General features: G+C 43.9%; 1 protein-coding gene across 2 annotated transcripts in view; it reads left to right on the top strand.

The window, feature by feature from the left end:
* The window catches only part of pxk (PX domain containing serine/threonine kinase), a 55711-nt gene that overhangs the window by 6929 nt on the left and 31499 nt on the right, over positions 1-17283 (top strand). For both annotated transcript variants that reach the window (XM_055869953.1, XM_055869954.1), the window contains exons 2-7: positions 1630-1680; positions 1904-1951; positions 2690-2876; positions 6993-7070; positions 12545-12618; positions 13023-13097. In XM_055869953.1, the coding sequence (XP_055725928.1) occupies positions 1630-1680; positions 1904-1951; positions 2690-2876; positions 6993-7070; positions 12545-12618; positions 13023-13097 (513 nt within the window). The remainder of the gene's footprint in view (positions 1-1629; positions 1681-1903; positions 1952-2689; positions 2877-6992; positions 7071-12544; positions 12619-13022; positions 13098-17283) is intronic.

The raw sequence follows: 17283 nt of genomic DNA, 5'->3' as shown, positions 1-17283 counted from the left end.
AAGTTTACATACACTTAGGTTGGAGTCATTAAACTCGTTTTTCAACCACTCCACAAATGTTTTAACAAACTATAGTTTTGGCAAGTCGATTAGGACATCTACTTTGTGCATGACAGAAGTAATTTTTCCAACAATTGTTTACAGTCAGATTATTTCCCTTATAATTCACTGTTTCACAATTCCAGTGGGTCAGAAGTTTACATACACTAAGTTGACTGTGCCTTTAAACAGCTTGGAAAATTCCACAAAATAATGTCATGGCTTTAGAAGCTTCTGATAGGCTAATTGACATAATTTGAGTCAATTGGAGGTGTACCTGTGGATGTATGTGAAGGCCGACCTTCAAACTCAGTGCCTCTTTGCTTGACATCATGGGATAATCAAAAGAAATCAGCCAAGACCTCAGAAAATAAATTGCTGACCTCCACAAGTCTGGTTCATCCTTGGGAGCAATTTCTAAACGCCTTAAGGTACCACGTTCATCTGTACAAACAATAGTACGCAAGTATAAACGCCATGGGACCACGCAGCCGTCATACCGCTCAGGATGAACGTACTTCAGGGCGAAAAGTGCAAATCAATCCCAGAACAACAGCAACGGACCTTGTGAAGATGCTGGAGGAAACGGATACAAAAGTATCTATATCCACAGTAAAACGAGCAAGGAAGAAGCCACTGTTCCAAAACCTCCATAAAAAAGCCAGACTACGGTTTGCAACTGCACATGGAGACAAAGATTGTACTTTTTGGAGAAATGTCCTCTGGTCTGATGAAACAAAAATAGAGCTGTTTGGCCATAATGACCATCGTTATGTTTGGAGGAAAAAGGGGGACGCTTGCAAGCCGAAGAACACCATCCCAACCGTGAAGCACAGGGGTGGCAGCATCATGTTGTGGGGGTGCTTTGCTGCAGAAGGGACTGGTGCACTTAACAAAATAGATGGCATCATGAGGAGGAAAATTATTTGGATATATTGAAGCAACATCTCAAGACATCAGTCAGGAAGTTAGAGCTTGGTCGCAAATGGGTCTTCCAAATAGACAATGACCCCAAGCATACTTCCAAAGTTGTGGCAAAATGTCTTAAGGACAACCAAGTCAAGGTATTGGAGTGGCCATAACAAAGCCCTGACCTCAATCCCTTAGAATTGTTTTGGGCAGAACTGGAAAAGTGTGTGCAAGCAAGGAGGCCTACAAACCTGACTCAGTTACACCAGCTCTGTCAGGAGGAATGGGCCAGAATTCACCCAACTTTTTGTGTGAAGCTTGTGGAAGGCTACCCAAAACATTTGACCCAAGTTAAACAATTTAAAGGCAATGCTACCAAATACTAATTGAGTGTATGCAAACTTCTGACCCACTGGGAATGTGATGAAAGAAATAAAAGCTGAAATAAATCATTCTCTCTACTATTATTCTGACATTTCACTACCTAAAACAGGGAATTCTTACTAGGATTAAATGTCAGGAATTGTGAAAAACTGAGTTTTTAAATGTATTTGGCTAAGGTGTATGTATACTTCCAATTTAAACTGTATATATAATCTAGGCTCTACATATGAGATGAATAGCTATGATAAGTCACATCACAAGTAATCATTTCCTGTCCCTTTTTCATTTCCTGTCCAGGAATACATAATCCGTGTACAGAGGGGTGTGTGTACAGAAAACAGTTGGCAGGTAAATAAGAATCTATGTTTAGCCTACTTAAACCAAAACCTTACCTCAACTATCTGCCTCAATTAGACTTTTTTTGTTCTTCAACATAACACATTTTCATGTTGTACTGTAAATAAGATTAGAAATCTATTTTTACGTTTTTTAAGCTTAGCTCTCTCAGACCTCAAGAAAGAAGCATTTGCTTGTTTTTTCCCACAATACAACCTGTTTCTTATTGTTGCAGGTCATAAAGCGATACAGCGACTTTGATATGCTGAATAGCAGTTTGTTGGTAAGTGCGGCTTGACTTTCACCGGTACAAAGAGGTCACAAGTGCCTTTTCCCGCACCACATCTATCTGTGTCCCAAATGGCACCCTATTCCCTACATAGCTCACTACATTGGACCAAGCACCCTTTTCCCTACATAGCTCACTACATTGGACCAAGCACCCTATTCCCTATATAGCTCACTACATTGGACCAAGCACCCTATTCCCTACATAGCTCACTACATTGGACCAAGCACCCTATTCCCTACATAGCTCACTACATTGGACCAAGCACCCTATTCCCTACATAGCTCACTACATTGGACCAAGCACCCTATTCCCTACATAGCTCACTACATTGGACCAAGCACCCTATTCCCTACATAGCTCACTACATTGGACCAGCACTCTAAGGGAATGGGCTGCCATTTGGGATGCACCCTATGTTTTTATGAACGTGATGTGTTCATACTGACTATTCTTTGGTGGTCATTACACATTTTTGAGAAGCCGTCGTTAAAAGGAAGCTGAGGTTTCTGCTGAGGTTTTACAAGCTCATTTCCTGACCATTATTCATTCTGTGAACCCTACATTCCTATGTGTCAACTCGTTCTTTCTCTCTTTATCTCTTTATCTCTCTATCTCTATCTCATTCTCTCTCGCTCTCTCTCTCTCTCCCACTCATTCGCTCTCTCCCCATCTTTCTTTCTCTCCCTCTTGCTACCCCCCCCCATCCCTGTATCCAACCTCATCCCGCAGGTCTCTGGCGTCAGCCTGCCTCTACCACCTAAGAAGTTGCTAGGTAACATGGACAGAGAGTTCATAGCAGAGAGACAGAGAGGACTACAGGTCTACCTAGACTTTATTACCCAGCATCACATCCTAGCCACCTGCCAACTGGTCAAGAAGTTCCTCGACACCAACAACTACTCTGCCAACTATACAGGTGTGTGAACTCTTAGGGCCGTCTAACATGGGTGTGATACAGGGATTCAGTTAGGAAAATTTGGTGTTGAACATCAGGCCGGCAGCATTTAAATTGACCGGACGTTTGAGAAATGTACCGGACCCATATCCATTGGTTGCGTAACCTGATTAGGGCGTCCACCCACGGTGCTCAGAATAACAGAAATCACATTTTAGAATATGGTAATTCATATTAATAGTACCCGCAATACACCAGTCTCAACAGTGAAGAGGCGACTCCAGGATGCTGGCCTTCTAGGCAGAGTTGCAAAGAAAATGCCATATCTCAGACTGGCCAATGAAAAGAAAGGAGTAAGATGGGAAAAAGAACACAGACACTGGCCAGAGGAACTCTGCCTAGAAGGCCAGCATCCCAGAGTCACCTCTTCACTGTTAACATTGAGACTGGTGTTTTGTGGGTACTATTTAATGACGCTGCCAGTTGAGGACTTGCGAGTCATCTGTTTCTCAAACTAGACACTCTAATGTACTTGTCCTCTTGCTCAGTTGTGCACCGGGGCCTCCCACTCCTCTTTCTATTCTGGTTAGAGCCAGTTTGTGCTGTTCTGTGAAGGGAGTAGTACACAGTGTTGTATGAGATCTTCAGTTTCTTGGCAATTTCTCGCATGGAATAGCCTTAATTTCTCAGAACAAGAATAGACTGACGAGTTTCAGAAGAAAGTACTTTGTTTCTGGCCATTTTGAGCCTGTAATCGAACCCACAAATGCTGATGCTCCAGATACTCAACTAGTCTAAAGAAGGCTAAATGTATTGCTTCTTTAAATCAGAACAACAGTTTTCAGCTGTGCTAACATAATTGCAAAATGGTTTTCTAATGATCAATTAGCCTTTTTAAAATGATCAACTTATATCCAGCAGCATACCACCCTGCATACCACTACTGGCTTGCTTCTGAAGCTAAGCAGGGTTGGTCCTGGTCAGTCCCTGGATGGGAGACCAGATGCTGCTGGAAGTGGTGTTGGAGGGCCAGTAGGAGGCACTCTTTCCTCTGGTCTAAAAAATATCCCAATGCCCCAGGGCAGTGATTGGGGACACTGCCCTGTGTAGGGTGCCGTCTTTCGGATGGGACGTTAAACGGGTGTCCTGACTCTGAGGTCATTAAAGATCCCATGGCACTTATCGTAAGAGTAGGGGTGTTAACCCCGGTGTCCTGGCTAAAATTCCCAATCTGGCCCTCAAACCATCATGGTCACCTAATAATCCCCAGTTTACAATTGGCTCATTAATCCCCCTCCTCTCCCCTGTAACTATTCCCCAGGTCGTTGCTGCAAATGAGAACGTGTTCTCAGTCAACTTACCTGGTAAAATAACGGTAAAATAAAATAAATAAATAAAAAACTTGGATTAGTTAACACAGGGGTTCTTAAACTTTTTCAGCCTGGGACACAAACTGAGGAAAATATGCAACTATACATAAATATCTGTACATTTCATTGCCCGTATGCCTAAAATAAATGCAATATAGACAAAAACAAATAACAATGAAATTAAATATCTATTTGTGTCTGTTTTCCCCCATTTTTTAAAAACACTTACATATCTGTCTAGGTTGGGACTGTTGCTGTTAAAATACAATAAATAATGTTCATTCTGAACTGGAATAAACAGATTGATGACATCACACAGATGAGTAACAGAACACACAGGCTTTTTGATAGTGCACCACTAAGTAACCGTACAGATGAAAAATGATCAGGCCTACTGTACATCTTACTGTAGAAATGATCAGACCTACTGTACATCTCACTGTAGAAATGATCAGACCTACTGTATATCTTACTGTAGAAATGATCAGACCTACTGTATATCTTACTGTAGAAATGATCAGACCTACTGTATATCTTACTGTAGAAATGATCAGACCTACTGTATATCTTACTGTAGAAATGATCAGACCTACTGTATATCTTACTGTAGAAATGATCAGACCTACTGTACATCTTACTGTAGAAATGATCAGGCCTACTGTACATCTTACTGTAGAAATGATCAGGCCTACTGTATATCTCACTGTAGAAGTTATTGTTGAAATAATAATAATTTAAAAAAATTCTGAACTGGAATAAACTAATTGATCACATCACACAGATGTAGACCAGAAAACACACACACGGTCCTAATGGGAGCATGTCTATTCTGGGCTCCGTTTTTGACATTGTAACACTGAGGTGATGCTCAGCCTTGAAACAACTGTTTCTGTACCTTGTTTTTTAAAGTTTGTCAGAGTTGAGAACCCTGACTCACATAGATATGTGGTGCCAAACTGGACCAGAACATCTACTGCTTTCTCAGTCAGACAGGAGACCACTTCCTGTTGTAGATGAACAACCCAGAACTGTGAGATTGGGTTCTCAGTCAGACAGGAGACCACTTCCTGTTGTAGATGAACAACCCAGAACTGTGTGAGTGGGTTCTCAGTCAGGCAGGAGACCACTTCCTGTTGTAGATGGAACAACCCAGAACTGTGAGAGTGGGTTTACCTCAAAAAAGCATTTTGCTTCAATACGTTTATTCCAGTTAAGAATAACCATTATTATTGTATTTTAACAGCAACAGTTCCAACCTAGACTAGTTTTCAACAATAATTTCTACAGTAATATGTACAGTAGGCCTGATAATTGTTCATCTTCATCTGTACTGTTACTTAGGGCTGCACTATCAGTAGCTAGCTTGCTTTGGCGAATGTTAGCTATTAGCTGTGTACAAGGCCATGGGATTGTTTGAAAGAGAATTTCACATCTACTAACTACTATGAAAGTTAGTTGGTACTTCCTTATTTCTGCTTATCATCACCTGTTCATAAAATGACAACAATGCCTTGCTAGTTGACTTATGTTTCCACTGTCGAAGCACTGTTTCCCGAAGCATCTTGCCCCGTTCTGGAAGAACTTCCTGGCTTTACCGTCATGCTGTAGATGTTTTGTTCAGGACGTGGCCTTTTATTAATTTGTTCGTTATGAGAGACTCATTACTAAGCACAAAACACATTGTGGGCGCTCCTCGTTATAAGTTTGTATGAAAGAGAGAGAGAAACTAATCGCTGAATATGCATTTTCAAAACAATTGAGCTCAGTCAGAATTTGTGGCTAGCATGAGTCCATTAGATGACAGCGGTGAGTGATGGCGAGTGGGAATGACAAGTCAGTGGCGGACAGCGCATCATCTGCTGTTGAACCACAGCGCTGCATCGTGTGTAGCGGAGTGAGCTTCAAGAAAACTGCTGAAAAAAAGATCCGGTAAACCGCTGAGCACACGGGCATCTCCCTCTCCCTCTCACACTAAAGCAGAGGCCAAGACCGCTGCTAAAGCAGAGGCCGAGACCGCTGCTAAAGCAGAGGCCGAGACCGCTGCTAAAGCAGAGGCCGAGACCGCTGCTAAAGCAGAGGCCGAGACCGCTGCTAAAGCAGAGGCCGAGACCGCTGCTAAAGCAGAGGCCGAGACCGCTGCTAAAGCAGAGGCCGAGACCGCTGCTAAAGCAGAGCGCACAGATGCACTTGGCCAAATCAATTCCAGTAATTAATGAAATAATTCTACATTTACACTGACACGTCGCGACCCACCATTAACAGGTCAGCGACCCATACCTTAAGAAAGGCTGAGCTGACACAACGTGCCATTGGAACACCAGGAGTGATGGTTGCTGATAATGGGCCTCTGTACATTTACATTTAAGTCATTTAGCAGACGCTCTTATCCAGAGCGACTTACATTTTTAACCTTTTTATTTAACTAGGCAAGTCAGTTAAGAACAAACTCTTATTTTCAATGACGGCCTAGGAACAGTGGGTTAACTGCCTTGTTCAGGGGCAGAACGACAGATTTGTACCTTGTCAGCTCGGGGATTTGAACTTGCAACCTTTCGGTTACTAGCCCAACACTCTAACCACTAGGCTACCCTGCCGCCCAAGACCGCTACCCTGCCGCTGTACACCTATGTAGATATTCCATAAACAAGGACATTTCCAAGTGACCCCAAACTTTTGAACGGTAGTGTATATTTTGAGTTGATAAATTAGGTCATTGTTGTGTCTATGGAAGGTTGTTACACTGAGCATCATCTCTCCTCCTCTACAGAAATTGCCTTACAGCAGGTGTCCATGTTCTTCAGGTCGGATCCTAAGTGGGAGGTGGTGGAGCCTTTGAAAGACATTGGTAAGTTTTAATGATTTATTTTATTTAACCTTTTATTTAACTAGGCAAGTCAGTTAAGAACAAATTCTTATTTAGAATGACGGATAACCAAAAGGAAAAGGCCTCCTGCGGAGACGGGGACTTGCAAACAAATTTAAAATAGGACAAAACACACCACGACGAGCGACACTACGTATAGAGACCTAAGACAACACAGCATGGTAGCAACACCACCTGACAACAGCATGGTAGCAACACCACCTGACAACAGCATGGTAGCAACACCACCTGACAACAGCATGGTAGCAACACGACATGACAACACAGCATGGTAGCAACACCACATGACAACACAACATGGTAGCAACACCACATGACAACACAGCATGGTAGCAACACAACATGACAACACAACATGACAACACAGCATGGTAGCAACACCACATGACAACACAGCATGGTAGCAACACCACCTGACAACAGCGTGGTAGCAACACGACATGACAACACAGCATGGTAGCAACACCACATGACAACACAGCATGGTAGCAACACCACATGACAACACAGCATGGTAGCAACACCACATGACAACACAGCATGGTAGCAACACCACCTGACAACAGCATGGTAGCAACACCACATGACAACACAGCATGGTAGCAACACCACATGACAACACAGCATGGTAGCAACACCACATGACAACACAGCATGGTAGCAACACCACATGACAACAGCATGGTAGCAACACCACATGACAACAGCATGGTAGCAACACCACATGACAACACAGCATGGTAGCAACACCACCTGACAACAGCATGGTAGCAACACCACCTGACAACAGCATGGTAGCAACACCACCTGACAACAGCGTGGTAGCAACACCACATGACAACACAGCGTGGTAGCAACACCACATGACAACACAGCGTGGTAGCAACACCACCTGACAACAGCATGGTAGCAACACCACCTGACAACAGCATGGTAGCAACACCACCTGACAACAGCATGGTAGCAACACCACATGACAACAGCATGGTAGCAACACCACCTGACAACAGCATGGTAGCAACACCACCTGACAACAGCATGGTAGCAACACCACCTGACAACAGCATGGTAGCAACACCACCTGACAACAGCATGGTAGCAACACCACCTGACAACACAGCGTGGTAGCAACACCACCTGACAACACAGCATGGTAGCAACACCACCTGACAACACAGCGTGGTAGCAACACCACCTGACAACACAGCGTGGTAGCAACACCACCTGACAACACAGCGTGGTAGCAACACCACCTGACAACAGCGTGGTAGCAACACCACCTGACAACAGCGTGGTAGCAACACCACCTGACAACAGCGTGGTAGCAACACCACCTGACAACAGCGTGGTAGCAACACCACCTGACAACAGCGTGGTAGCAACACCACCTGACAACAGCGTGGTAGCAACACCACCTGACAACAGCGTGGTAGCAACACCACCTGACAACAGCGTGGTAGCAACACCACCTGACAACAGCGTGGTAGCAACACCACCTGACAACAGCGTGGTAGCAACACCACCTGACAACAGCGTGGTAGCAACACCACCTGACAACACAGTGTGGTAGCAACACCACATGACAACACAGTGTGGTAGCAACACCACATGACGACAACAGCGTGGTAGCAACACCACATGACGACAGCGTGGTAGCAACACCACCTGACGACAGCGTGGTAGCAACACCACCTGACGACAGCGTGGTAGCAACACCACCTGACGACAGCGTGGTAGCAACACCACCTGACGACAGCGTGGTAGCAACACCACCTGACGACAGCGTGGTAGCAACACCACCTGACGACAGCGTGGTAGCAACACCACCTGACGACAGCGTGGTAGCAACACCACCTGACGACAGCGTGGTAGCAACACCACCTGACAACAGCGTGGTAGCAACACCACCTGACAACAGCGTGGTAGCAACACCACCTGACAACAGCGTGGTAGCAACACCACCTGACAACACAGCGTGGTAGCAACACCACCTGACAACAGCGTGGTAGCAACATTATTGGGCACAGACAACAGCACAAAGGGCAAGAAGGTAGAGACAACAATACATCACACAAAGCAGCCACAACTGTCAGTAAGAGTGTCCATGATTGAGTCTTTGAATGAAGAAATGGAGATAAAACTGTCCAGTTTGAGTGTTTGTTGCAGCTCGTTCCAGTCGCTAGCTGCAGCGAACTGAAAAGAGGAGCGACCCAGGGATGTGTGTGCTTTGGGGACCATTAACAGAATGTGACTGGCAGAACGGGTGTTGTATGTGGAGGATGAGGGCTGCAGTAGATATCTCAGATAGGGGGGAGTGAGGTCTAAGAGGGTTTTATAAATAAGCATCAACCAGTGGGTCTTGCGACGGGTACACAGAGATGACCAGTTTACAGAGGAGTATAGAGTGCAGTGATGTGTCCTATAAGGAGCATTGGTGGCAAATATGATGGCCGAATGGTAAAGAACATCTAGCCACTCGAGTATGAGACTGTATTATCTGCCTATAAATGGATGAGCGCGATTCCTGCTGCCTGAGCTATGTTGATGTAAATTGAGAAGAGCGTGGGGCCTAGGATTGAGCCTTGGGGTACACCCTTGGTGACAGGCAGTGGCTGAGACGGCAGATATTCTGACTTTATACACTGCACTTTTTGAGAGAGGTAGTTAGCAAACCAGGCCAAAGACCCCTCAGAGACACCAATACTCCTTAGAATTCCCACAAGAATGGAACAGTCTACCGTATCAAAAGCTTTGGCCAAGTCAAGAAAAATAGCAATAAGTAACGTTGTATTAACTTAATAATACAGACATGATAGCATTATAATATGGCTGTAATAACATGAAAAAGACATTAGTCTGATTATAATGCTGTGTCATGTTACAGTCTGATTATAATGCTGTGTCTGTCATGTCATTACAGCCTGATTATAATGCTGTGTCATGTTATTACAGTCTGATTATAATGCTGTGTCATGTTGTTACAGCCTGATTATAATGCTGTGTCATGTTGTTACAGCCTGATTATAATGCTGTGTCATGTCATTACAGCCTGATTTATAATGCTGTGTCATGTTGTTACAGCCTGATTTATAATGCTGTGTCATGTTGTTACAGCCTGATTATAATGCTGTGTCATGCTGTTACAGCCTGATTATAATGCTGTGTCATGTTGTTACAGCCTGATTATAATGCTGTGTCATGTTATTACAGCCTGATTATAATGCTGTGTCATGTCGTTACAGCCTGATTTATAATGCTGTGTCATGTTATTACAGCCTGATTATAATGCCGTGTCATGTTATTACAGCCTGATTATAATGCCGTGTCGTGGTATTACAGCCTGATTATAATGCCGTGTCGTGGTATTACAGCCTGATTATAATGCCGTGTCGTGGTATTACCGCCTGATTATAATGCCGTGTCGTGGTATTACCGCCTGATTATAATGCCGTGTCGTGGTATTACCGCCTGGTTATAATGCCGTGTCGTGGTATTACCGCCTGGTTATAATGCCGTGTCGTGGTATTACCGCCTGGTTATAATGCCGTGTCGTGGTATTACAGCCTGGTTATAATGCCGTGTCGTGGTATTACAGCCTGGTTATAATGCCGTGTCGTGGTATTACAGCCTGGTTATAATGCCGTGTCGTGGTATTACCGCCTGGTTATAATGCCGTGTCGTGGTATTACCGCCTGATTATAATGCCGTGTCGTGGTATTACCGCCTGATTATAATGCCGTGTCGTGGTATTACCGCCTGATTATAATGCCGTGTCGTGGTATTACCGCCTGATTATAATGCCGTGTCGTGGTATTACCGCCTGATTATAATGCCGTGTCGTGGTATTACCGCCTGATTATAATGCCGTGTCGTGGTATTACCGCCTGATTATAATGCCGTGTCGTGGTATTACCGCCTGATTATAATGCCGTGTCGTGGTATTACCGCCTGGTTATAATGCCGTGTCGTGGTATTACCGCCTGGTTATAATGCCGTGTCGTGGTATTACCGCCTGGTTATAATGCCGTGTCGTGGTATTACCGCCTGGTTATAATGCCGTGTCGTGGTATTACCGCCTGATTATAATGCCGTGTCGTGGTATTACCGCCTGGTTATAATGCCGTGTCGTGGTATTACCGCCTGATTATAATGCCGTGTCGTGGTATTACCGCCTGATTATAATGCCGTGTCGTGGTATTACCGCCTGATTATAATGCCGTGTCGTGGTATTACCGCCTGATTATAATGCCGTGTCGTGGTATTACCGCCTGATTATAATGCCGTGTCGTGGTATTACCGCCTGATTATAATGCCGTGTCGTGGTATTACCGCCTGATTATAATGCCGTGGTATTACCGCCTGATTATAATGCCGTGTCGTGGTATTACAGCCTGGTTATAATGCCGTGTCGTGGTATTACCGCCTGGTTATAATGCCGTGTCGTGGTATTACCGCCTGATTATAATGCCGTGTCGTGGTATTACCGCCTGGTTATAATGCCGTGTCGTGGTATTACCGCCTGGTTATAATGCCGTGTCGTGGTATTACCGCCTGATTTATAATGCCGTGTCGTGGTATTACCGCCTGGTTATAATGCCGTGTCGTGGTATTACCGCCTGGTTATAATGCCGTGTCGTGGTATTACAGCCTGGTTATAATGCCGTGTCGTGGTATTACCGCCTGATTATAATGCCGTGTCGTGGTATTACCGCCTGATTTATAATGCCGTGTCGTGGTATTACCGCCTGATTTATAATGCCGTGTCGTGGTATTACCGCCTGATTTATAATGCCGTGTCGTGGTATTACCGCCTGATTTATAATGCCGTGTCGTGGTATTACCGCCTGATTTATAATGCCGTGTCGTGGTATTACCGCCTGATTTATAATGCCGTGTCGTGGTATTACCGCCTGATTTATAATGCCGTGTCACATGTCTGTTGTGACCGTTTTCTCCGCTGCTTCAGGAGGAGAAAAGGGGAAGGTGTTAATCTCACGTTACTGCTCTGGGAATGACACACCTGATGCTTATTATTAGTATGGGCAGAACACCTTCAAGTGCTTTTCATAACTCAGATAGCCTTCAAGTGCTTTTCATAACTCAGTCTTGAAGTGCTTTTGTAAATAAAGCGAGGTGAATTGATTTCATAATTAAATGGACTAAATCCCCGGGCGCCCGAAGACGTGGATGTCGATTTAAGGCAGCCTCCCCGCTCCTCTCTGATTCAGAGGGGTTGGGTTCAATGCGGAAGACACATTTCAGTAGAATGCATTCAGTTGTACAACTAAGTATCCCCCTTTCCCCTCTAAATTGATTGGTTACGCACCAGCTCTGTTGACCGTGAACTTACCATTGTGACTCCGATTTAAGCTGTAAGTGGACTGTTAATCAGGAAAATGTGATATTAAAATGAACATGTTTTTATAACCTTTCAGGGTGGAGGATACGGAAGAAATATTTCTTAATCAAAAACAAAGAACAACCCAAGGAACGTCAAGTGTTGAGTTGGGTAAGTTTACTATTGCTGTCTACTGTCTACTGTTGCTGTCTACTGTTGCTGTCTACTGTTGCTGTCTACTGTTGCTGTCTACTGTTGCTGTCTACTGTTGCTGTCTACTGTTGCTGTTGGTACTTTTAATAAATTATTTTAGAACTTTATTGTCATCTTATATCTGCTTTACAATGCGAAGGTACAGAGAGGTAGAATCAAAAGCTGTTTTATACTGTAGGTACAACTAGTCTTGAGCCAGGCGCTGACTGGTTTTCACTTGCTAGCGACCAGACAATTGTGGTTTGGTATCTGCATTTTATAGTAGTTGTAAACTAATTCTATCCTGTATTGTGTTCCTATGACCTGAAGGTTTTGGGCTGGTAAAGTATGTGTTAAGTTTATGTGGTTTTGTTGTTGTACAGGTTGACTTTGGTCCAGATAAATTCCTGTCAGACAAAGATCTTCAGTCGACCGTGAAGCTCCTACCCAGCCTCACTGTACGTATACTCTTTGAAAATAGATTTGTGGTTAGCAGACTTATTCTACCCATTGTTGGTATGTATCATCTAGCTCCTACCAATGCTGTCTGTGTGAATATTCTCTGAGAAGTTCCTCACAGCACACTACCTGCCCCCTGACTGCCTACCTGCCCCCTGATTGCCAGAATCAACTACCTGCCCCCTGACTGCCTACCTGCCCCCTGACTGCCTACCTGCCCCCTGACTGCCTACCTGCCCCCTGACTGCCTACCTGCCCCCTGACTGCCTACCTGCCCCCTGACTGCCTACCTGCCCCCTGACTGCCTACCTGCCCCCTGACTGCCAGAAATCAACTACCTGCCCCATGACTGCCTACTTGCCCCCTGACGATTCACACGGGAGAAGTATTATCAAAGGACCTTGGAGTTTTCTGAAAGAATATATATATTTTTTGGCTGGGATAATAACCTTCCTGCCATGTAAAAAGGACCAACACGGGGCTAAAATTACACATGTGAGGATTTGTGCTCGTGCACATAATTACATTACCTGAGCTCCCCCAGCGAAACGTATCCCCCTCCGAGTAGGGCGTAAGATCATACATTTGTAGTCACAGAGAGAAAAGTCTAACTTTCTAACAGCAGGTCCTTTTATATCCTAATCAAACATTTTCTGTAAACGCATAATACAATACCATGAAGTGTCCACTCTGCCGTCAACCACTATCAACACGCATAAGAACATTCCATAACGTTCACTGTGAAATGTAGTGACCATCAACCCCTACAACATTCCATAACATTCACTGTGAAATGGAGTGACCATCAACCCCTACAACATTCCATAACGTTCACTGTGAAATGTAGTGAGCATCAACCCCTACAACATTCCATAACATTCACTGTGAAATGGAGTGACCATCAACCCCTACAACATTCCATAACATTCACTGTGAAATGGAGTGACCATCAACCCCTACAACATTCCATAACGTTCACTGTGAAATGTAGTGACCATCAACCCCTACAACATTCCATAACGTTCACTGTGAAATGTAGTGACCATCAACCCCTACAACATTCCATAACGTTCACTGTGAAATGTAGTGACCATCAACCCCTACAACATTCCATAACATTCACTGTGAAATGTAGTGACCATCAACCCCTACAACATTCCATAACATTCACTGTGAAATGTAGTGACCATCAACCCCTACAACATGCCATAACATTCACTGTGAAATGGAGTGACCATCAACCCCTACAACATTCCATAACATTCACTGTGAAATGGAGTGACCATCAACCCCTACAACATTCCATAACGTTCACTGTCAAATGTAGTGACCATCAACCCCTACAACATTCCATAACATTCACTGTGAAATGTATGGTTACTTACTCCTAATTAAATATGAATGTATTCATCCCATTAGATGTTTTAATATCTAGTGTGGGGTCAGACTATGGGACTGTAGTTGATGTGGGCTAGATTACATTTCTATCTAACCACCTGACCAGAAGAAAATCATGTACTTTCCCCCTCTCATACTTCTACATACACATTACATGTAGAAACGTGACCCCCCCCATACTCCTGACTTTTCCCCCTCCCATACCCTTTCTCAAGCCCTCTCTCTCTGTAGTTCCCAGAGCAATAGGTTGTAGCCTAAGGGAGCATCCTAAATAGCACCCTATTACCTATGGGGCCCTGGTGAAAAGTAGTGCACTATATAGGGAATAGGGCCCTGGTCTAAAGTAGTGCACTATATAGGGAATAGGGAGCCATCTGGGTAAACGTAATAGAAATAGTGTTGGGAAAAGGGCATGACTGCCTGAGCTGAACGCAGTGCAGATACAAAATGTGTTCCGTCTCTCTCCGGCTGAGTCCTTAACGCAACCCTATTCTCTATATAGTGCCCTACTTTTGGCCAGAGCCCTATGTTGAAAATAGGTTGGCGTGTGGGACGGTGTCTCTGTCTGTAGCACAACAGAACACAGTTACATTTATCCACGCTAAGCATGAGTTCAGTCAGCTGAATATCTATTTTCCCCTCTGTTCACGCTCTCCTAGTTAACAGGAGTCATTGCCAATTAATACGCTCCGTTCACGCTCTCCTAGTAAACAGGAGTCATTGCCAATTAATACGCTAACTCGGGTTTAATACTTCAATGTGCAAGTGTTTGCCTTCGTTCCCAATGGCACCTTATTGGTTAAATGTACTGCAATACAGTGAGGTCCCAAATTATTGACACCCTTCATGAAGATTTTAATTACATGTTTCAATTGAACCTTTTAACTAGGCAAGTCAGTTAAGAACAAATTCTTATTTACGTTGACGGTCCTACCCCGGCAAAACCCGGACGACGCTGGGCCAATTGGGACTCCCAATCACGGCCGGGTGTGATACAGCCTGGAGTCGAACCAGGGACTGTAGTGACGCCTCTTGCACTGAGATACACAGTGCCTTAGACCGTTGCGACCACTCGTGAGCTAAGATGAGCAAAATGACTGTATAAAATGTAATAATTGAAACTCTGAGCTATATTGTATGCTCCCAGAAAATGGGGTAATTGTATTATTTTATACTAATATAATTGCTCAGAGAAGGAGATTTTGTTCAAGTAATATTATTTTGTTAAAAATAGGTGTCAAATGATTTCCATCGCTAAAGATTCTTATAAATAAAGTAGAAGGTAGTAGTTGGACCCATTTTATTCCTAGCCGGCAACGACTACATCAAGCTGGTGATTCTAGAAACGTGTTGGATAAATTTGCAGTTTCACCATAACATGGGAGGTTAGCGTGATCTTTGACCCTACTAACTTTCTCACTCGTCATTCACGACTCATTCAGGATTATTCATAATCATGGTAGTGTCCACATTTAACGTAGACGTTTTTTGGAAAGAAATTCTATTCTTATTTACAAAAAAAACACAAATGTCAAAATGACACACTACATTTATTACCATTCCATAAGATAATCTGAAACTGCAAATGCATTCAACGTGTTTTCTAGAATCACAAGCTTGCTATCGTCATTCCGTGCCTGAAATATGGGACCAAATACTACAATTTAGACTACTTTATTTATAAGAATTTTTAGGGGTGCCAATTTTGTCTTTTTGAGAGGAAAAAAAGATTACTTGTTAACATTTCTCAGAGACAAAGATTTAGTTTATTAAATAATATTCCTAAAAAAAAAATTTGGGGGGGGGTGGCATACATTATAGCTCAGTATTTGAATTATTAATTTTAGCAGTTATTTTTGCTCCTCTTTATCAAGGGTGTCAATAATTTGGGACTGTATATAGGGTGTCAGTCATTTGGGATGCAGACTCTCTCCAAATTGAGGCAGACAGAATGGCTGAGTTATGTTGTCTAACCGAGGCAGACAGAAAGCAGACAGAATGGCTGAGTTATGTTGTCTAACCGAGGCAGACAGAAAGCAGACAGAATGGCTGAGTTATGTTGTCTAACCGAGGCAGACAGAAAGCAGACAGAATGGCTGAGTTATGTTGTCTAACCGAGGCAGACAGAAAGCAGACAGAATGGCTGAGTTATGTTGTCTAACCGAGGCAGACAGAAAGCAGACAGAATGGCTGAGTTATGTTGTCTAACCGAGGCAGACAGAAAGCAGACAGAATGGCTGAGTTATGTTGTCTAACCGAGGCAGACAGAAAGCAGACAGAATGGCTGAGTTATGTTGTCTAACCGAGGCAGACAGAAAGCAGACAGAATGGCTGAGTTATGTTGTCTAACCGAGGCAGACAGAAAGCAGACAGAATGGCTGAGTTATGTTGTCTAACCGAGGCAGACAGAAAGCAGACAGAATGGCTGAGTTATGTTGTCTAACCGAGGCAGACAGAAAGCAGACAGAATGGCTGAGTTATTTATGTTGTCGAACCGAGGCAGACAGAAAGGCTGAGTGAGTTATGTTGTCGAACCGAGGCAGACAGAATGGCTGAGTTATTTATGTTGTCTAACCGAGGCAGACAGAATGGCTGAGTTATTTATGTTGTCTAACCGAGGCAGACAGAATGGCTGAGTGAGTTATGTTGTCGAATCGAGGCAGACAGAATGGCTGAGTGAGTTATGTTGTCTAACCGAGGCAGACAGAATGGCTGAGTTATTTATGTTGTCTAACCGAGGCAGACAGAATGGCTGAGTGAGTTATGTTGTCTAACCGAGGCAGACAG

This window comes from Salvelinus fontinalis, chromosome 18 (assembly GCF_029448725.1).
Source record: "Salvelinus fontinalis isolate EN_2023a chromosome 18, ASM2944872v1, whole genome shotgun sequence".
NCBI classification, from domain to species: Eukaryota; Metazoa; Chordata; class Actinopteri; order Salmoniformes; family Salmonidae; genus Salvelinus; species Salvelinus fontinalis.
This window is presented reverse-complemented; position numbering and strand designations above follow the sequence as displayed.